At 55.3% G+C, this 21,504-nt stretch overlaps 1 protein-coding gene across 1 annotated transcript; it reads right to left on the minus strand.

Moving 5' to 3' along the window:
- Nucleotides 1–256: 256 nt before the first annotated feature.
- Dchs1 (dachsous cadherin-related 1) lies at nt 257–21,088 on the minus strand. The gene is made up of 20 exons (XM_045145878.1): nt 19,184–21,088; nt 13,005–13,193; nt 12,681–12,912; nt 12,332–12,568; nt 10,908–11,933; nt 10,490–10,683; nt 10,157–10,253; nt 9,896–10,053; nt 8,842–9,712; nt 8,513–8,752; nt 8,271–8,396; nt 7,518–7,727; nt 5,651–6,529; nt 5,405–5,518; nt 5,053–5,264; nt 4,809–4,963; nt 4,486–4,616; nt 4,118–4,401; nt 3,668–3,806; nt 257–3,338 (listed from the first exon to the last, which is right to left on the minus strand). Exons 1-20 carry the CDS (start codon nt 20,966–20,968, stop codon nt 727–729), a joined length of 9,891 nt encoding a protein of 3,296 aa, XP_045001813.1. The 5' UTR covers nt 20,969–21,088; the 3' UTR covers nt 257–726.
- Between the last annotated feature and the right edge of the window lie 416 nt (nt 21,089–21,504).

Consider the following 21,504-nt stretch of genomic DNA (forward strand, 5'->3'; position numbering starts at 1 on the left):
CTGCTCTTGTAATCACCCTCACTTCTTTCAGGCCCTCAGGCCTAGAGCCCTAGATCACTTCCTTCCCAACTAGCTCCCTTCTCCAGAATTCCACTACACTGCGCTCTTGCTGACCTCGTGCCCGTGTTAGAGGGAAGAAATGGCTGAGACAGGCTCCAGCTAAGCTCCTAGGCGCTCAGTAACACTGCCTGCTATCACCCTGTGCCTCCTAGGGTGCCTACCGCTTCTGATTATCCCCACAGAATAGAGCTTGAGGCAAGATACAAATTGCAGTTTATTAAGGCTCCAGAGTGAGAATTGGCACTTGTTCTGGGCAGGGGTAGGGGTGTCAGCGGAACCCAAAGACCTGGGCCCAAACAGGTTGGAGGGACCGCCCCCAACCCCTACCCCCAATAAATAAAGTCTCAGCTCCATCGCAGGGTGCTGATGCAGGGTAGGAAGTCCTCACTGAAGAGAATCCAGGGCTGCCGCTTCCTTATTTCTCCCCACATTGGACCTGGCCTCAGGTCAGTGACCAGAAGACCCTCTGTAGTCCAAGTGCTCCTAATGGACTGGGGTGAAATGTGGGACCTGCCCCCACGGGAAGTCTGGGGTGGAGATTTGGGGCTTGGTGTTGGCCTCCCCTTGGCCAGTCAAGGTCCGAGGCTGCCCAGGGCAGGCTCAGAGTTGGGGCCTGCATTGGGGACACTTTGCATGTCCCAGGTCGGGGCCCAGCCTGGGCCACAGCTAGATGTGCAGCTCAGGGTCATCAGGTGGCTCCAGGCCGGACTCTGCGCTGAGTGCTGAAGCTGAGGGGCCCTGGGCCACCCCAAAAGGTGAGACGACCGGTGAACGAGCAGCCAAAGGAGACAGGGAGGGCGAGAAGCTGGGAGACATGGCAGCCGAGGACAGGGAGCCTTCGTGGCTGATGGGGGAGCGGTGAGAGGCTGCTGGGAAGATGGCGCGGGCTGCTGCCGTGCTGGCGGGCTTGGGGGGCACGGACTTGGCTCCCGGGTGGGCCACAGCAGTAATGAGGGGTGGTGGGTCAATACGGGGAGCAGGGGGGCATGGCCGAGCTTCATCCTTGAGCCGAGCAATCTCTGTGAAGACGCTGGCCAGAGGCTGGAACTGAGGGCACCAGCTCAGCAGGTAGTCCCAGTTATAACTGCCGCGGAGCTCCTCCTCGCCAGCCACAATGGCTGTCAGCGCACCCGCCACACACGGCTTGCCATCAGCTGGGAAGCCATAGTCCCCAGTGGGTGCAGGGCTCAGGCCACAGCCCCCCAGGAAGGCTGTGGCGGTAGCTGGGGGGCCCTCCTCTCGGTACAGTGTGGCGCCCGCCCCTGGCAGCAGCAGCCCTGCCTTGCGGCCCTTATACCAGGTGTCAGGGGCAGGTGGCTCACAGGATGTGTCACTCAGTCCGTCTGCATCCTGCTGGATGCCCGAGTCAGGGCCACGGGCAGCCAGGGAGGAGGCCACACTGGCCACACGGGGGAACTCGTTGATCATGCGTATCTCATCGTCTTCTGCAGCCTCTGCTGAGCCTCGGCCACTTGAGTGTGACGGGTCCAGGGAGCCACCTCGGGGGTAGGGTCCTCCAGCTCCTGGCCCACCATAGCTGGGGAGAGTCTGGTGATAAAGATGTTCAGAGGGCGGTGGACTGGGTGGTTCTCGGCCCAGCTTCTGCAGGGAACCGCTGGCCAGGGGTGCTGCCTGTGACATTGGGCCAGGGGCTGCCTCCGCCTTGCGGCTACGGGCTCGAACTAGCCCTAGGACCAGAGCTGCCAGAGCAAGCACCACCACGACACCCAAGGAGGCTGCCACAGCCCCCACCAATAGCAAGTTGAGGTCAGGAGCCAGGCCCAGGGCAGTGTGGGTGATGTCCACAGTCACAGGTACTGTGGCACTCCGGGATCCAGGCAGAGGCCCCCGGGCAACCACCTCTAGCCGGAGCTCCCGTGGGGCTTCACGCCGGGTCCGGCCCCCACCCCCAGAGACTGCTGTTGCGCTGCCTGGAGCCCGGCTGTCCACTTGTAGGTACAAAGCACCTGTAGTCTGGTTGATTCCAAAATAGGGGGACGAGGAGGCCAGGGAATAGAGCACCAGGCCATCAGCACCCCCATCCTCGTCTGTGGCCTGCACATGACCTAGGCTATGGCCACGCTGGGCACCTTCAGGCACCTGGAAGTGGAAAGCTGGAGCCAAGAATACGGGGTCGTACTCGTCTTCTCCTGTCACCAGCACTGACACGGTGACAGAGGCTGAGAGATTCCCAGCATCAGCAGCACCGACTAGCAGCCGGAAGCTTCCAGTGTGCTCATAGTCAAAGGGCACCCGTGCCCGTAACTCCCCTGTTGAGCTGTTCAATGAAAATGCCTCACGACCCTCAGGCCCTGGCCCTGCCTCCAACAGGCTATAGCGGAGTCTGCCAAAAGCCCCAGCATCCCCATCAATTGCATGCAGAGTGGTCACAAGAGTGCCCGGAGGCTGGTTCTCTGCTAGGCTGGTGCTAAGCAAGTTCAGCGGGAAGGCTGGGCCATGGTCATTCACATCCTGGACTTCAACTGTCACTGGTGCCAAAGAAAAGTGTGCCCCAGCAGGGTCAGCTGCCTGCACTACAAGCTGATGTCGAGCCTGGGTCTCACAGTCCAGAGGGTGAGCCAGTCTCAAGGCACCTGAGCTCTCATCCAGCTCAAAGAGCCCCAAAGGGTCACCCGAGCTGAGGGTGAAACGCACAAGGCCATGAGGGCCAGGGTCAGCATCAGAGGCCTCCACATGCAAGAGCTCAGCTCCGACAGGCATGTCCTCAGGTACTGCCACACGGTAGGCTGCCTGGGTAAAGACAGGTGGATTGTCATTGACATCCAGTACCGTCACAGTGACTGGCACAGCAGAACTGCGAGGTGGTTGTCCCCGATCGGCGGCAACTACAGTTAGATTGTACTGTGTCAGGGTTTCAAAATCCAGAGGCTCAAGCAATACTAGACATCCCATTGCTTGTGGACCTGGTCCGACACTTTCTCCAGCCTCAGCCAGCCGGGCTTCCAGCTGGAAAATTCGGCCCCGATTGCCACTGATGATGCTGTAGTCCACAGTGGCATGGGTGCGGCTTCCGTCGGCATCTGTGGCCTCCAGAGTGAGCAAGGTAGAACCAGGAGGCAGATCTTCAGTCACGGCCACACGGTAGTGTGGCAGTGTGAAGCTTGGGGCATGGTCATTCTGGTCCTGCAGCTGCACGTGTACTGTGGCTCGAGCTGCCCGGCCTGGAGCTCCATGGTCTCGTGCTTCTAGAACCACATCCACTACTCCCAATCCCTCCTGGCCCAAGGCCAGAGCTCCTACTGTTGTGAACAAAGTTCCTGAGATGAGAAGGGAAGGAAAAGAAACATATGTTCAGTGGTGGCTGTGTGTTAGCAAAAGGGTGATCCTTCGGGGTCTGGGCAATAGCTTAGAAGTCCTAGGAAGAACCCACGTGCTGGAACACTGTGTAATGTCAAGGATTCAATGCTCAGGAAGCTTCTAGTCATGCAGTCAGGAAGGGCTTCTAATATAGAGAAGAGGGAGAGAATGTCCTCCCTGCTTCAGAGATCTAGGAGCCAAGATACTTAGTAACAAATTCTACAAATGAATTTCAAACACAGCCCAACACAATCAAAGGTAAGTAGGTCAGATTCTGGGGACGACGCACCATTGTTGGGGTCCACACTGAAGCCCTCAGCAGCGGAAGCCAGATGGTAGGAGATGTGACCATTGGCACCTGAATCCCGGTCAGTGGCAGAGACGGAGATGATGGCACTGCCTGGGGGGGTGTGCTCAAGCAGCATGACCTAAAGTGTGAGGTCAAGTGTTCATGGCTAAGATTTCCAGCTGTCCTGCTGCCCCCTCAACCCATGAGCTGTAGTTTGGCACCATAAGCCCTGCTTGCCATCTATTCCTGCTTAGTGCTATCCTCCTTAGCCCTGGAGTGAGAACTGCCCGCCATCTCCCCTTTCTGACCACAAGATGCAGACCATGAACATAGCTCATGGGACCTGGAAGGTTATTCTAAATGTCAAGGCCACCCCAGCCATTTCTATCATATCGCTCCCACAGGAACAACCCCAGACCCAGGTATAGGGATCACCAGGGGAGTTAGTACCTGGTAGAGGCTCTGTGAGAAGGTAGGTGCATTGTCATTAACATCCTCCACAAGCACAGTGAGGTTTGCACGGCCCTCATGAGGACCGTCACGTGCCAGCAGCTGCAGGTGGTAGTGGTCACGCTGTTCGAAGTCCAGAGGGCCCGTGAGGGAGACACGCCCTCCATAACGGCCAATACTGAAGGGATCTTGAGGCCCAGATGGGTTCAGCACATACCACAGGACTGGTCCAGAGTCTACATCATTCCCAGTTACCTGTGCAATCTCTGAGCCCAGCAGTGCATCTGCCAAACATGAAACAAGGGTGTTTGCAGGGGTCCATGCATCGCTGGGCCCTACAGACCTCTCCTGTTTCAGCAGACTCTCACCTTCTGACACTCGCAGCTCCCAGGGCTGGGGGATGGTGGGCCGGTTGTCATTAGTGTCGATGACCATCACCGTCAGGGTGGCTGAGCCCACCAGGGCTGGGCTTCCTCTGTCTGTGGCCATCAGTACCAGCCTAGACACAGAACATAGTCAGTAGACAGGGCCTGAAGATAGAAGTGAACCCTGGGAAAGGTAAGGAGGAATCAAGACAGGTTGGCTCTAAGGGTTTTAGATGTGGCCTACGGGGCTGAGGGGAATGTAAAGCAGTGCTTGAAACTATACAGACCCAAAATCGGGTCTTGGGCTCCCAAGGGCCAGGCCTCACCGAGTTTCAGCCCAGATCTCCCGGTCCAGGATGGCTGTGGTAGTGATGGTGCCTGTAGCTGGGTCGACATGGAATAAGCCCCGTGCTGGCTGGGATGCAGCCAGACTGTAGGAGATCTGTCCTCCCGAGCCTTGATCCAGGTCGTCTGCCTCCACCTGGTGAGCGTAAGACACTGCTGGCACTGGCTTGGCCATAAACAAGTCTGACCAGCCCTTGTCCCCTGTATTCCCATCACATGCCACACCTGCAGCAGGGGCCCCTCCAAGGGCCGGGACTCTGGTAGGAAAGCTACGTAGTGCGGCCTTAAGAAACGAGGGGCATTATCATTGGCATCTTGCAGGGTCAGGGTCAGCACAGAGAAAGCAAAGGCCCCTCCACTCTCTGCCTGCAGCACCAATCGCAGCCGTGGGTTCGTCTCAAAGTCCAACCCCTCTGCTGAACGAACTGTGATGGCTCCTGTGGGGGGACAGATTGCATCAGGGATAGGTCTTTTCCTTACCTCAGACCTCTACTGCACCACAGCCTCCTATGGCCCAAAGAACTGGTTTCCCCAGGAGCCTATCCCCCCTCACAAAGCCTCTGCTCCTGATCCTTACCTGTACTGGGCTGAATGGAGAATATCCCCTTCTCGTTCCCACTGAGAATGCTATAGGTGATTGGTCCATGTGACCCCCCTGCATGGACAGCCTTGGGGGAGCTGATTGGAGTCCCTGCAGAGATGGTAAGAGGAAATTCAGTACTGATTGGACTGTAAGCACTTAAAAGAACTTGGGGCACATTGTTAATGACTAATCCCAGCCCATTCAGGAATTCAAACCTGGGACACATGGCCAGGGACCCACCTGGGGGTGCATTCTCACGGAGTACAGCCTCGCTACTAGCCCGGGGAAAGCGGGGTCCGCGCTCAGGCTCCCCTTGTAGTCCAACAATGACCACACCAGTGGCAGAGCGAGCTGGACGGCCAAGGTCAGTAGCCACAATGAAGAGGACACGATCCCGGAGCCCCAGGGCTACAGGGGAGCGGGCCACACGAATTTCACCAGTGTAAGAGTCAACAGTGGTGCCAGGAGGAGGTGTGCCTGCCAGCCGGTACAGGATGGAGGCATTGGCACCAGCATCACGATCTTCAGCTCTCAGTGTGGCCAGGGCCAAGGTTGGAGTATTGAGGCTGGGGCCTGGGCGAGGTAGTCGGAGGCGCAGAGGACTGGTGGGGAAGGTGGGTGCGTGGTCATTGACATCACGCACTGTGATGGTGACAGGCACCGTGGTGCTCAGGGGCCCCGCGGCTGCGCCATCTACTGCGCTCACAGAAAAGGCATAGCTGGCGCAGTGTTCTCGGTCCAGGGCTGTAGCTGTGCGCAGTTCCCCAGAGGCAGGCTCCAGGAGGAAGGCTCCTGCCGTACCCGCACCCAGGTAGTACATCACGCGGCCGTTGGCCCCAGCATCAGGGTCGTGAGCCTGGAGTTGCAGCAGCAGGGTCCCTGCGGGTGCGTCCTCGGGAACCTCCACAGAGTAGGAAGGTACAGGAAAGGCTGGGGCGTGGTCATTAGCATCCAGCACTGTCACGGTCACAAGCAGGGTGGCACTGAGGGCTGGCTGGCCTCCATCCCTGGCCTCTATCCGCAGCTGAAATGCTGGTTCCACCTCCCGGTCTAGTGGCCTCATGGTGCCAAACTGCCCAGAGGCAAGATCTAGGGCAAAGGCTCCTGATGGGTCCCCATCTGCAAAGAAGAACATGTGCACATAAGCATGTATGTGTCAGCCCTGGAGTGACAACAGCACAGGGGCAGAGATACAGAGAAGCAGTGGGAAGGAACCGACAGAAAGGAAAAGAAAGAAATGCAGGGGAAAACAGAAATACCAAAGATAAAGAAAGAGCATGTGTGGTCCGAGGAGTTCCCCAAGACCCTTTTATATACACACGGTCAAACCAGTATCCCAAGCATCATATATCTTTCCATTTTCACTATCTTGCACATGCAAAGAGAGGCTTGTGGATGCTACATGACGTGTGATGGCATTAAGATTTGACTACTGAAATGTGTACGTACATACTCTTGTGTTTTCCAGAAACTGTTCTAGTCAGAAAGAAGATACGTACTTTCAGAGATTCATTTGCACTGGCCGCCTTCAGTTATACCTGAGCTCTGCAACCTCAATGCCATCCATCAAACTGTTAGAGAGCCTAACATGTCCTTGCACCGGCAGAGAAACAGTAAGCTGTATACTTCATTATTTCTCAATGATAGTTCATTTTTCCCCCCCTTAGTGTTCAAATGTAGCACAGTAAATGCTGACTTTAAAAACATCTACACAGTAACCCTCTCAAAAAGTGTCACTGGGTGAAATAATATAATCCCTGCTACTCTGGAGGCTGAGGTGGGAGGACTTTAAGATTAGTCTGGGCAATATGGTGAGACCCTATCTCACAAAAAGAAAAAAAAAGTCTAAGGGTTTCTGAGACCAAAAGGTTTGGGAACTATTGTTTTTATACGGAGAAATAGATAAGAAAATGAATAGGAAAATAACATCTGACGTAGAGGGAGTTAAAGAACTGGAAGTATAGATACATTGATTTGCAACTAAAGAAAAGTAGATGGCATAAAACTAGAGGAAAGAGACTCAGACACATTGAAACATCCAGGGCTGACAAGCAACAAGAACCAGATAAGCAAGTGCTCTCGGTCAGCAACAAGAGATGAGGCTCACCCAGGATGCGGTACTGCAGCTGCCCATTGACACCTCCATCTGGGTCAGAGGCCCGTAGTGTGGTAAGGGTCTGGGGGTCCTGGCCTTCAGGCACTTCCAGGGAGAGATGGGTATTCCCAAAGGTTGGAGCATGGTCATTCTCATCCTCCACAGTCACTCGCACTATGACGTGAGTCAACAGGGGTGGCGAGCCCTTGTCCCGGGCATATACTATGAGAAAACACACTCGGTGGAGAAACCCAAACCATAGAATTTCCACACATGTTGACCAGGCATACATCTGAGCCAGAAAATGCTTATCTCACAGAATGCTCCAGGTACACATGTGGACATGTATACCTCACATGTCAGAAGATGTTCTTTTCCTTTCCACCTTACATGCTTGATACATGCAAGATGCATTTTCATTCAGTGATGGTGTGACACAAAAGAGACTGACTGAGGTATCAAAAGATCGGGACTCAGCGCCCAGCCCTGCCACTTCTAAAACTGTGTTAGCTTAAGAAAGTCACTTGACCTGCTGAGTGGCTGCGGTAAGATCCTAAGGAAGCCTACAGGGCATAGCTGTGGCAATACACGGGCTTGAAAACTTGTATGAGCATGGTTACAACAGCTCACTTTGCACCCTACTAAATTCCTGACTCACAGGGGCTGTGCTGTAGTACGTGGAAACTTTGGGAAACTTCTTTGGGAGTTCTGTTCATATTTACAGCATCTCCCTGAGTGATTCTTGGGGGTTCCGTGAAAGCATACCGGTCAAGTTGATTTCCTCCTGCTCTTCCCTATCCAGGGCCCGCAGAGTCGTGAGAATGCCAGTGTTTGGGTCCAGAGAGAAGCTCTCGCCAGAGACACCACCGTAAGTCACTTGCCCATTGGCCCCTGGGGAGAGAGGCGGCATGGATGGTTAGCCAAGGATAAATCTATGCGTCATTCATTCATTCACACACATATGCAGCCGCGCGCGCGTGCAAGACGTATGTGCGTGCGTGTCCTACCCAGGTCGGGGTCAGTCGCCCGCAGAGTGAGCAGAGACGTGCCGGGCGGGCTGTTCTCACGCAAGAGGACGCTGTACTCGTGCTGCTGGAAAGCGGGCGCCTCGTCGTTGACGTCCACCACGCTGACGGTCAGGAGCTGAGTGGACGAGCGCGGCGGCGAGCCGTGGTCCGAGGCCACCACGGTCAGCACGTGCTCGGCTCGCTGCTCGCGGTCCAGCGGCCGCACCACCGACAACGCCCCTGGGGTGGCAGAAGGGCCGGGTGATGCCCGCCGCCGCCGCCACCGCCCCGCGCCCCGGGGGTCCCGCCCGCGCCGCCCCGCCCCTCACCCGTGGCAGCGTGCAGCCGGAAGTGGCCGTCGCCCCCGGCGGCCAGCCGGTAGGTCACGCGCGCGGCCTCGCCCAGGTCGGGGTCCCTGGCCACCACGTGCAGCGCGGCGGGCCCCGGCGGCTGGTCCTCGGGCAGGCGCACGCGCGACGGCGACGCGAACACCGGCGCGTTGTCGTTCTCGTCGGTGACGAAGACGCGAGCGGAAACGCGCGCCGCCCGCCGGCGACTGGCGTTGGCGGGCCGGTCGGCGGCCTCCACGAGCAGCAGCAGCGCGGGGGTGGCCTCCCGGTCCAGGCCGTGCGGAGCGCTGAGCGCCCCGGTGCGCGCGTCCAGGCGCAGCGCGGGCGCGGGCGGCTCCTGGCGCAGCAGGCGGTAGCGCACGTCGCTGTTGGGCCCCGGGCCGTCGGCGTCGGACGCGCGGAACGTGTACAGCGCCGCGCCGGGGTCCGGGTTCTCGGGCAGCGCCAGCGCCAGCGGGTCGCGCGCGAAGGCGGGCGCGTGCTCGTTCTCGTCCTGCACGCGCACCTGCACCCTCAGCAGCCGCGCGCCCGCGCCGCCGGGGCCCTCGGCGCGCACCGTGAGCGCGCGCCACGCCGGGCCCGCCTCGAAGTCCAAGGGCCGCGCCAGGTACAGGCGGCCCGAAGCGGCGTCGAGCGCGAACGTGCCCTCGGGATCCGCACCGCCCACCAGGGTGTAGGTGAGCGAGCCCGCCCCGGCGGCGGCCGGCGGCTCCACGGGGGCCACCGAGCCCAACAGCGAGCCTGGGCGAAGGCCTTCCGCCGCGGTCACCGTGAGAACGACGGGCACTGGCGCTGCCGGGTCAGGATCGGTGTGATCGGGCGGCTGGGCCATGCGAGCGGAGGGAAGCACCTGTTGTGGACCGCGAAGAGCCATGGAAACGTGAGACTGTGCTGGCTTCTGGGGCAGTTAAGGACCAGGCCCAAGAACCGCAAGAAGCTGAAGCAACAGGACCTCCCTTCACCCCCTGCCCGCCCCCCTCCCGTGACAACCCAAGGAAGAAGACTGGCAAGACTGTTGGAAGAGCAGCCGTACCTGCACCAGCAGCTGGAGGCTGGCACTTCGAGGGGGGCTGCCTTGATCGTGGGCGCTCAGAGTTAGCACATAGTGGGGCCTCTCCGACCGGATCAGAGATGCTGCGGTGAGCAGCTCCCCTGAGTGAGGGCGCAAGGAGAAGAGCTCGGAGCCGGGACCTGGGAATCAGGCGGAGGAAGGAGAGGGATTTGGTGCTCACAACCAGGCCAGCTGTGCGATCATGTGATCATACAGTCTCTTCACCCTGCCCCTGCCCCGTACCAGTTAGGGTGTACAGAATGGTGCCGTTCTCTCCCTCATCCGGATCTTTGGCCTGCAGAGTTGTCACCAATGTTCCTGGAGGCACCCGGTCTGGTACCTGTGGGGACACAACTCGCCTACAGTTATCTCCTTCCTGTGCTTAAAACAACTCCGAATAGAAATTCTCCTCACATCTCTGTGTAGGTGGAGCACCACCCCCCTTTTTCTTTTTGCTATTACACCTGGCCTGAGAAACAATCTCTTCCCCCATAGCCTCAGCTGTATAGGGAGAACCCCTCCCCCCCTACCAGCCCCCCCCACTTCTTCAGGACAGGGTCCTGCCACGTCACATACCTGTATAGGGAGGCCCCCGCCAGCAGCTCCCGAAGCCTGCAGGAACATGGGGCTGTTGTCATTGAGGTCAAGCACCGCAACGTGCACTGTGCCCGTGGCACTGCGGGGTGGGCTTCCCCCGTCTTGAACCTGCACCAGGAGCTGGTAGCTGCTCTGCTTCTCCCGGTCCAGGGTTTGCAGTGTGGTCACTTCTCCTGAGAGTGCAGAATGGAGATAGTGATATATGGGATATTTAGGAATGCAGAGCCTAAGGACTACGGGAAAAAGGCGGCGGCTGGGGAGTGTAGGAGGGAGCCAGAGCTAAACTCCAGGCTATCCTGATCTTCATAGCCAAGATCTAGGCTGGAGATCCTGTCTGGGTGTTCGCCAGTCTGCACATGAGGCTGTGCGTCCTCAGAGTTTGGTTCCCATCGCTTACCAGTCTGGGGGTGGATGCGGAAGGCCTTGCTGTCCTCTGACAACTGTTGCAGGCTGTAGGTCAGACGTCCGTTAGGTCCCGAGTCGCGGTCAGTGGCAAAGACCCGCCCTACACTGGTCCCTGGGGGTTGGTTCTCCGCCACGGCCAGGAAAGTGGGCTCTTCAGACAAGCGGGGACTGTGGTCATTGTGGTTGAGTATGCTGACCCTCACAGTGGCTGTGCTTGTCTGTTGCCCCAGTTCAGCTTTGGACCCAGATACCGCCGTTACCTTCAGAGTGTATAACTCCTGGGACTCACGGTCCAGCGCTGTCCGTACCCACAGCCACCCACTCTGTGGATCCACGCCGAAGGGGCTACTGGGTCCATCCGCCGCAAGGTGGTAAGTGACGGGACTCCCATCTGGCGCCTGGGCCTGCACTTGCAAGACCTGAGTTCCAGGAGTGGAGCCTGAGGGCAGGTCCACACGGTAGGTAGGGCTACTAAACCGCGGAGCCAGCCCGTGAGTCCCGAGGTCCTGCACCACCACTCGAAGTCGAAAGTGGCTGCTGCGCGGTGGGGAGCCGCCATCCCTGGCCTCCAGCTCCAGCTCACGAGCTGGCCCCCCTGGAGGTCCTAGGGGTCCCATAAGCCGTACGTGGCCTGTGGTGGGGTCCACAGCGAATGCCCCATCACCTCCATTAAGTAGTGTAAAGGTGACTCGGCTGTTGGCACCGGAGTCAGGGTCCAGAGCCCGCAGGGTGTAGATGGGAGTTCCTGGGGCAGTGTTTGGCGGCAACAGCACAGTGTCCTCAGATGCAGGGAAGGCAGGGGAGTTGTCATTCACATCGTCGAGCAGTACGCGCACTCGAGCCACAGCAAAAGCTGGGGGCACTCCACTGCCTGCTCGTACTTCCAGCTCCAGGACTGGCCCCAGAAGCTCCCGGTCCAGAGGACGAAACGTTTGCAACAGTCCTGAGGGTGAATCTAGAGAGAACAGTCCCCGGGGATCCCCACCTGATAGGGTGAGAGTTACAGGACCCAAGCGACCTAGAAAGAAGGAGAGAAACACCAGGAAAAAGACACGGGTACGTCAGTTGAGTTGGGGACCTGGCTTTGATCCCCCAAAAGGGTTGGGCACTATTCACATCTATGTCCCCCCACCCTTTTCGAAGCGGGGGTCTCACTTTAGCCCAGGCTGGCCTCGAATTCACAATGATCTTCCGACCTCAGCCTCTCCAGTGCTGGGGTTATTGGTGTGAGTCACCCCGCCTGGCTAATATCTGTGCCTTTGAAAGTATTAGAAAGGGGGCAGATGTTGGCAGGGAAGTTGGTTGGTACTAAGGTGGCATTCATGTGCCAGTGTTTTGTATTATAGCTTCCTGGAGTATGATGCTCCAGGGCACCCGAAGGGTGGTGCTGGATGACTACACTGGGGTATCTGATACCTGGTGGGTTGTGTGCCTGGACTATGCCCACACTGGTGCCTGGTGCCACATCTTCTGGCACTGAAAAAACATACTGTAGTTGCTCAAATATAGGTGGTGTGGGCGTTCCAGACACAATGCTGATGTTGACTTGGGCACTGGGCTCTGCCTTCAGGCCACCTCCATCTTGAGCCCCGATCTCCAGCTGCACCACAGAATTAGCCCGTCTGGCCAAGGGCCAGGCTACTGTCAGCAGTCCTGGAGAGGACAGAAGACAGGGAAAGGTTATGGAAGTGGGAGGCAGTACATCATTTGGGCAGGTAGGGAGAAAGACCTGAGAAAAGGTCCTGGTGGATGGAAGGATCCTCACCTGAGTGCTCATCCAAGGCAAAGAGCGGGGGACTATTTCCAGCCAGGATGTGGTAGGAGAGTCGTCCGTGGGGTCCCTGGTCAGGGTCATGGGCACGCACCCTCAGCACAGCTGTGCCTGGTGAACTCTGCGCACTCACACTGGTAGCATACTCCCGCGGGTAAAACCGAGGTGGGTTGTCATTCTCATCAGCCACAAATACCTTCACATATACCATGGACTTGAGGCCTCCCTGGTGAGATATGTAGCCGTAGGTTAGGCAGTCCCTTTCGGATTCTGGTGACAACTCTACCTCATGACCCTGGCCAAGGTCTGTCTACTCACCCCATCTACGGCCGTCACGGTGAAGTCAAAGCTTGAGGGCCCCTGGTCACGGTCTAGGGTCCGGGTTGTGCACACATCACCACTGTGGGCATCAATACGAAATGGGGGGGATCCAGAAGCTCCCAGTCCAGCACCCAAAGAGTAGGAGAGGAGGCCAAACGGGCCACTGTCAGCATCTGTGGCTGTGACCTGGGGAAAGGCTGGGGTGAGTGATGCCCCTCACGTTGATCGGAAACGTCAGAGCTACGTGGCAGTTAGAAAGAGCTGATGGTAGAGTGACTCATTGGTCTAGGGGTCTGATTGTCACCTGGGATGTATGAAAGAGCTGCTGACGCCCAGAGTCCCTGGATGGTGGATAAAGATAGGGATGAGTAAGTCAACCCCAGCCCCACCACTCAGTTGGGTTCCTGGGAGGCTGTGGTAGTTTGAATAGATGGCCCCCAATATATTCAGTGCTTTATTAGTTTGTAGTTTGCATCTGCAGCCACCTGGCTGGAGGTGGTGTTACTGGGTGGATCTTAAGGTGCGGTGGTGGGTTTCAGATTTCAATCTAAAGATATGCAGAGTGTGCCTAGCAGGAGTTCCTGAAGTGTGCTGTGCTGTGTGGCTTTTAGCTTGTGGCTTGTGCTTCTCTTTCTCTGCTGGGGCCTGTGAAGGCAGGCCAGCTTCTTCTGCCAATATGGAACTTCCCTTGGATCTGTAAGCTTCAATAAATATCTCTTCCTCCGTAACTGTCTGGAAGTTCATCTCAGCGAACCTGAAGCTGTCTGATACAGAGGCTTTGGTCACAACATTTTTTTGTTATTTTTCCATGTAGGTCTCACTCTAGCCCAGGCTGACCTGGAATTCACTATGGAGTCTCAGTGTGGCCTTGAACTCATGTCGACCCTCCTACCACTGCCTCCCAAGCGCTGGCATTAAAGGTGTGCACCACCATGCCTGGCACCTTTTTTTTCTTTGTTAGATGTGTCATGCATTACTTTGTTTGGTGTGTAATTGTGTTTAAAGACACTATTTAATATACTGTAACTCGTGCCTGAATGAAGCTTATCTAACACATTTACTTTTTTTTCTGAGCGATATATCACAACTTGTAGTGTACTTGACAGTGCTCTAGCGTTACACTTGAGGGCAGTTTGAAACAGCAAAATCACGAACAAGCACAAAAATGCAACAAAAGTGGCATTAAACAGACTTCAAAAAGGATGCTTGGAGCTGGGGAGATGCCTCAGCAGTTAAAGATGCTTGCTTACAAAGCCTAACAACCCAGACTACGTAGAGCCAGGTGCACAAAATGGCACGTACATCTGGAGTTCGTTTGCTGTGGCAAGATGCCCTGGTGGTACCCACCCCCCCCATTCTGTCTATTTGCAAATAAATACATAAAATACTGTTTTTAAAAGGACACTTGAACCCCCCCCACCCAAAACAAAACAAAACAACAACAACAACAAAAACAACAACACTTGTTCACAGAGTAAGAGCTGAAACAGGAAGTGAAGCAATCTCCTTTTCAGCTTCCGCTGGGAATGTACACGTTGGGCGGCTCCAGTCTTCTACCTCTGTACATGTCTGGGGATGATTGAAAAGATGCTTCAAATACTGATTTGGGGTTACAGATAAAGTTTAGGTAGAGAGTAGTGAATGTGCATACAACAAGAACCACACATACAAGGAAGAGTGCTGAGGGCGTCAGCCTTAAATTCTGCTGGGATCTGGGAGGCCAGTCCCCTCACCCAGCCTTAATCACCTCAGGCAGAGAACTGACTGAGCAAGAGAATTATTGAGGTTGATGTCACAAGTTAATCTTGTGGTTAGTTTGTTTTTGGACGCTTTGCAGCCAAAGCTGGCCTTGAACTCATGATCCTCTTGCCTCAGCCTCCTGAGTGCTGGGATTACAGGCGTGCCACCAGTGCCAGTTTCAAGGCCTAATCCTTATGGAGACTGTTATTACATAGCTGAATGATTTCTCTAGGTCACCTATATGGACTTAGGGACATGGCTCATGCACCTTTATCCGAGAACAGGGCCAGGCGCAGTGTGTGATTGGGCATATTCACTCACTAAGTAAATGGGTGTCATGATCACCCTGCTTTCTAACAAAACTCTCTTTCATACTACGTTTTACACATTGCGTGCACATTAGGCACTCAATAGTGAGCTAGCTGGTGGCTGACTGCTGCAGGCCATGACAAAGTACTCTTTGTGGACAGAAGGACCCCAGGGTCATGATATGCTGCAGGAGGAAGCTGCAGCACTCCCTTTCTCAGCCAGCAAATGTGCTCAGAGAGAAAACTGGCCAAGGAGTTCTGATTGTTGCCCAGGCTCTTGACAGGAGTGATCTGTGCCATTGTTTACCCTCCTCAGAAACATTAAGACTCTGCCATGGCTGAACCTTGGAAACAGCCCCTGCCCCAGCTCTTGACTGTGGCCGTGGGCCCGGATATCCCGGGAGGTGGACTGTCCTTCCCTTGCATCAATCCCTGCGGGCAGCAGCACAGCTGAGCCGCTCCGGGAGCTAAGGAAGACCTTTGCCCTCTGACTCTGCTACAGGAAGGCAGCAATAAACAGTGGTCGGGGAAGTTGTCAGGAAGTGACCCCAAAAGGTGCAGGGGCCATTGACTGGAAACGACCACGGCAGAAGTGAATTTCCTGACCTCTTGCTCAGAGGTTTCGCCGCAAATACACAGTCTCCATTGACATCAGGTTCTCAGCTCCGTCTCATTCCAACCTTGGTCAGCTCCCTTGCCCTGGCGACTCCAAAACTACAGTAGAACTTGAGCCTGTCCCTTGACTGGCACTTGGTTCCCGGTTCTCACCAGAGGCACCATTTCAAGGAGAAGAAAAACAGCCTTTTTGTGTGAATTCTCTAACATTCTTGCAAGATGCCAAAAGTTATTGCATCTGCCCATCCCAGCCTCCTTCCCGTGTGCGCTTCTTGTTTTGTCTTCTTGCCACACCGGCTTCTCTTTTGCTGGGTCACCTACAGCACAGCTTTCCCTACTCCACATGGCCCCATACACTGTTGTTCCCTGAAATCTCCACCTGCACAGTCTCTCAGGGCCTGGTCTTTGACTTTCCTTGCTTCTGCTCTAACTATACTTTTGCCCACCAAGCATATGTATAGGCTGCAAACTTTTACCTCCAGATGCCTCCTCCACAGCTCATCCCAGTCACTTTAAATCCAACCTTCCCAAACTAAACCTATGATCTTCCCAAACTGGTTTTAATGACTCTTTGGTCCACTCAGTTGCTCAAGCCAGGAGTTCTTCCCTTTCCCTTAACTGGCACATCAACTGACCAGGCACTCAGTAAGCCCTTGCTATCTCTTCTCTTGACCTGTGTCTCTCCACTGTCACTGTGAACGTCCCGACTTCAGCCCAAGCCTTCTTTCCTTTGGATTATTATAATTTCCCCCTTCTCATAGGTGTCTGACCCTCCAATCTATACTCTGCATCAGGGCTCTCAACCTTGGTACTTTTGATGTTTTATTTATTTGCTTTATGAGAGAGAGCAAGAAAGACAGAGAGAGAGAGAGAGAGAGAGAGGGAAGGAGGGACAATTGGTTCACCAGTGTCTCCAGCCACTACAATTGACCTCCAGATGTGTGTGCAACCTTGCTCATGTGTCACCCTGTGCGTCTGCCTTATGTGGGATCTGGGGAGTCAAACATGGGTCCTTAGGCTTTATAGGCAAGTGCCTTAACTGCTAAGCCATCTCTCCAGCCCTCTTTTTATGTTGGAATCAGATATATTTTTCTTTGTTTGTTTTTTCAAGGTATGGTCTCACTCTAACCCAGACTGACCTGGAATTCACTAGGAAGTCTCAGGGTGGCCTCTAACTCACGGTGATCCTCCTACCTCTGCCTCCTGAGTGCTGAGGCATTCACCACCACACAGTTTTGAATCAGATAAATTTTTTATTGTAGGGTGTGTGTGTGTGTGGTGTGTGTGTGTATGTGTGTGCATGCATTACAGAATGGTTCACTTCATTCATCCTTTGCCTCTTCCTACTAGATGCCAGTGGCATCTCACTACTTTCAAAGATGTCTCACCTTTGCCAACTGTCTCTTTTGAAGGATAAAATTACTCCCAGTTGTGAGCCACTGATCACTGACTACCATTTGAGAGAGCAAATCTGATTTTAATCCTATACCCCCAAATCTTCAATGTTCCTTATGGAAAACAAAAAATAAAATGAAAACAACATAACTCTTTGGGTTGATGTGGCTCCTTACTGTCTAGCCTGTCTGCAGCCCCACTTTCCACTCTCTCATCTCAAGCTCTGACAAAGCTGATCTGTGTCCCCTTAAATGAACCAGACTGCCATTCCTCTGCCCTACCTTGGAACCCTTCTGCCTGGCCCAATTCTGATCATTCTTGAGATCTCAAACCACAAGTCTTTGTCTTTTGGGAAAACACTCACACTGCTTATATTCCCATCATAGGAGTTTTTATTGAAATAAGCTGTTTCTTTGCAAATTAATCTCCTCTCTAGCCTACAAATGACTTGAGTTGAGGGCTGGAAATTGACTAATTTATTGTATTCTGTATCCCTAAAAGAGTGGCTAGTGCATGCTAGATACACTGAATAAATCAAATATTAAGACCTTGTGACAGTTATGAACTCCCAGTGGTCATCTGTATCCTTCCTCCATGACTTCTAATAGTAAAAGCCCTGGGAAACCACCTGGAGAGTCGACCTCTTGCTTCAGGAACTAATGAGGAGAGAAGCAGCTTTGGAAGCAATAACCCGTTGGTGCTGGCCAAGGGAGAGTAAACACATGGGAGAGTGGGTGGTGGGGAGCCAGACAGCAGCAGGCAGGCAAACATCCAGTCTGGCCAGAAGACAAGAGGTCAGCCAGGCCCCGGCACTGGCCTGGAAGTCTAGGCCAACAAGAAGCCCCTGAGGAGATTCTCAGGGGTCTGGTCGACTTTAAGCAGCAGTCTCAGAAGAGGCCTCCAGCGCTCTCTCCTGCAGCTACAGTTCCTGGTGCACCAAAAGACGGGTTTGCTTTGAGCCCCGCACTGGCCTTTCTAAGATTTTCAAGAAGCCAAATCCTGTCATCCAGCCCCTGTTCATTATTGTGTCTTCTCTCCCCCCGGCTCTTTCTCATCTGCACATGGGGTCAACCTGAACACCCTCCTTAACACATCGTGGCATTTCCTCAGCAGCTCTTTCTGTAGGCCAAGTGTCTTTGCATACACCCCACTCGGCAAAGTTGCATTAGTTCTTCCAGACCCCACCTCTGGACTTCCAAAGTACCTCAGACTCCACCTAATACAACCCCAGCTACTGGTTTATCTCTCGATGTAGACTGGGGCCTGCCTGGGAAAAGGAATGTCTAATTTCTTTGTTCTCTAGTCCCAGCACCTTGCTTGATTTATAGCACTAAGGGATGATCCGTTACACACCCATTGACCCATCTATCTTTCACCCTTAAAGCCAGTGAGCTACTTTAAAACAAACGAAAATATTTAAAGAAGCTCAGTGTTCTTTGTTTTCCAAGAAAGTCCTAATGGCTCACAGCAAGGTGTCCAAACATGTCTGCAATATGGCCTCAGACTGAAGCCCAGGTGTAGGCTGCCTCCCCCTCACCCAAGCCTGACTTGAAGCCAGTGTGTGCCACCCTGAGTCTGTCCAGAGCTCTTGCCTCAGGCTCCCCTGGGAGGCCCTATTCTGGACATCAGAATCTCACTGGATAGTATTTGTTCTCTCTCAGCCTTGTGCTTGAGCCCAAGAGTCACTTAAAGGTTCATATCCAGTGACAAAAGACAGAGACTTCTTCCAGCAGAGCCTAATAGTGAACTAGCATAGAGGGTTCCATAAATCCTGGCCTTTCCACTGATAAACAGGTGCCCAAAAAAGTCTCTATCTCTTCTAGCTTTGAGACTACAGTTTTTATTTTCACTTCCTGACACTGCAAGACACATCCCTGAACATCCAGTCCTAACTCCCTCAACTACCCAGGTTACAGACCCCCACTCTCACGTTCTACTCCCCCATCTTCTGGTCCCCGTCCCCCCTCACCCTCCACACAGACTGCGGATCTTGCTGGGATAAGAATGGCATAAGTCACCATGGAGAGATACACCTGCAAAGCTAGACTCCTGTTCCGAGGTGCCCTGTGGCCCTCAGACCCACCCTTGTCCACAGCACATCATGCAGGCCCTACCCACCTGCAGAAAACAGGTTCCAGGCTGGGTACCCTCAGGCAGTGAGGCATTGTAGAAAGTCCTTTGGAACTGGGGCTCATTGTCATTCACATCTTGTAGGGCCACAGTAACAGTGGCGGAGGATGCTAAAGGGGGCAGGCCCCCATCTGTGGCTACCACGATCAGCTCCGGCTGAGGTTCAAGCTCATAGTCCAGTGAGGCAGCAGTGGTGACGATGCCTGAGGTGGGATCGATGGAGAACCAGCGAGCGTGAGTGCCGGGGGCCAGGCTGTAGGTGACTTGACCATTGGTGCCTTGGTCAGGATCCCGGGCTGTCACCCTCACCACGAAGCTGCCAGGCAGCGCAACCTCGGGCAGAGGCTCAGGCCGGTACAGCTGGCGGTCAAAGACAGGTGCGTTGTCGTTGACGTCAGTGACGTGCAGCACAAAGGCAGCTTCGGCCCGCAGTGGGGGTGTGCCCGAGTCTGTGGCTGTAACTCGCAAGTTGTAAGCATCCTTCTCCTCCCGGTCCAGCCTCCGAGCCACACACACCAGGTAGATGACACTGTCTTGGGTGCTTAAGGCAAAGTGGCCTTCCCCACCTTCCAGGGACACATTGACATGGGCAAAATCACCGTCATCTGGATCTGACACAGAGATGCGAGCAACGAGCTGTCCAGGTGGGGCAGCCTCAGACACGCGGGGGGAGCCGTCGGCGCTCAGGAAGATGACAGTCATGGAGGGTTGATTGTCGTTGGCGTCTCGCACGTGTACCGTCACAAAGGCCGAGCCCAGTTCTGGGTGAGCCCCGCCATCCCGTGCCTGCACTACCAATTCATGAACCCGTCGTTGCTCAAAATCCAGCGGCCGCTCCAGCCGCAGGAGCCCTGTGTGCGCGTCGATAGAGAAAGGCGCGTCACCCTCGCTTTGCCTCCGGTTGATCTCGTACGTCACAGCCCCGTTGGCACCGGCATCTGCGTCCGATGCAAAGACCTGCAAGACAGGGCTGCCTGGGGCCAGGCTCTCGGACACTGCGGCATGGTATCTGCTCTGGTTGAAAGCTGGGGCATGGTCATTGATGTCCAGGAGCGTCACGTCCAGCAAGGCCTGAGCCCTCCTGGGTGGTGAACCGCCATCGTAGGCCTCCAGCTGCAGCATGTAGTGCGAGCGGTTTTCCCGGTCCAGTTCCCCGGTAACTATCAGCTCAGGCACTGGGGCCCCGTTAGGACCAGGACGCGTTTCCAGCCGGAAGGTCTCTCCAGCCCCGTCACCGGACAGTGCGTAGCCTTGGGTTCCCAGACGCCCAGCATCTGCATCACGAGCAGGCTCCAGTGGGTAGCGGGTGCCAAGAGCTGTATGCTCAGGTACCTGCAGGGCAGCCCGAGCTTGTGGGAAAGCTGGTGCGTGGTCGTTGATGTCAGCCACTCGCACGGTGACTTCCACGGTGGCACCATCAGGAGTGACTGCAGTAAAGCGGTAGCGGTCCCGCCGCTCACGGTCCAGGACACGGGCTGTACGGACGACCCCACTGTGTTCATCAATGGCCAGGTCTGTCCCCACACCGCTGCCCTCCTGGGCAGAGATGAAGTACATGGGAGGAGGAGCTGTGCCTGCTGGAAGCCCCGCACTGATGTCCCCGATCAGTGTGCCTGCCGGCTGCTCCTCATCTATCTGCAGGTCCAGGCTCCCTGCCTGACCCCAGGCTCCTGGCACCCCAGCCACCAACAGCAGCAAAAGTGGTAGCAGGAGGAGGGGCCTGGGGCTCTTCATGCCAGGGCAGGAGGGCACAATGCCCAGCTTCTTCTGCATGACACTGGCAGTCCAGCTGGGCCTGGGGCTCCAGCTCCAGGCCAGACTCCAGGCCCAGATTGATTTCAGGCTTTGAGTCAAGTCCAACTTGGGTCCTGGCTGCAGCACAGGTTCCGTGACCTACGAGCATAACAGAGGGGAAAAGGTCATTACAGGAGAGAGACTAACAACAGTCCAGAGAGACCGAGACGCAGGCCACACCAAAACTCCGATCTGCCCGGTGCCGGCAGGGGTCCTCTGCTGCTGCACCCCTGCCTCCGGCCCCAGGAGATCAGTACATCAGGATTCCCTATATCTCCTCCAGCCTGTCCGCTGTCAAATCCCCATTCCACCCTGAGTCCCCTCTCTCAGCAGATACTCTGCCTCCTGTTTTTCAGGCCCGAAATGCCCACAAACTGCTTTCTTTCTATCCCTCAACTTAACAATGACCAATCCTACCAGGTATGGTGGCGCATGCTTTTAATACCAGCACTCGCGAGACAGAGGTAGGAGGATTGCTTTTGGTTTGTGGTCACCCTGAGACTACATAGTGAATT

The sequence above is a fragment of the Jaculus jaculus genome, chromosome 3 (genome assembly GCF_020740685.1).
Source record: "Jaculus jaculus isolate mJacJac1 chromosome 3, mJacJac1.mat.Y.cur, whole genome shotgun sequence".
In the NCBI taxonomy this organism is placed as follows: domain Eukaryota; kingdom Metazoa; phylum Chordata; class Mammalia; order Rodentia; family Dipodidae; genus Jaculus; species Jaculus jaculus.

Excerpts from the sequence above, each read along its gene's own strand:
- Dchs1 (XM_045145878.1), bottom strand. The coding sequence starts at position 20,968 with ATGCAGAAGAAGCTGGGCATTGTGCCCTCCTGCCCTGGCATGAAGAGC. Across the intron at positions 5,519-5,650 it reads CCGTGAGAATGCACCCCCAG|GGACTCCAATCAGCTCCCCC; the intron begins GTGGGTCCCTGG and ends CCATCTCTGCAG. Across the intron at positions 5,265-5,404 it reads CTCCATTCAGCCCAGTACAG|GAGCCATCACAGTTCGTTCA; the intron begins GTAAGGATCAGG and ends GTCCCCCCACAG.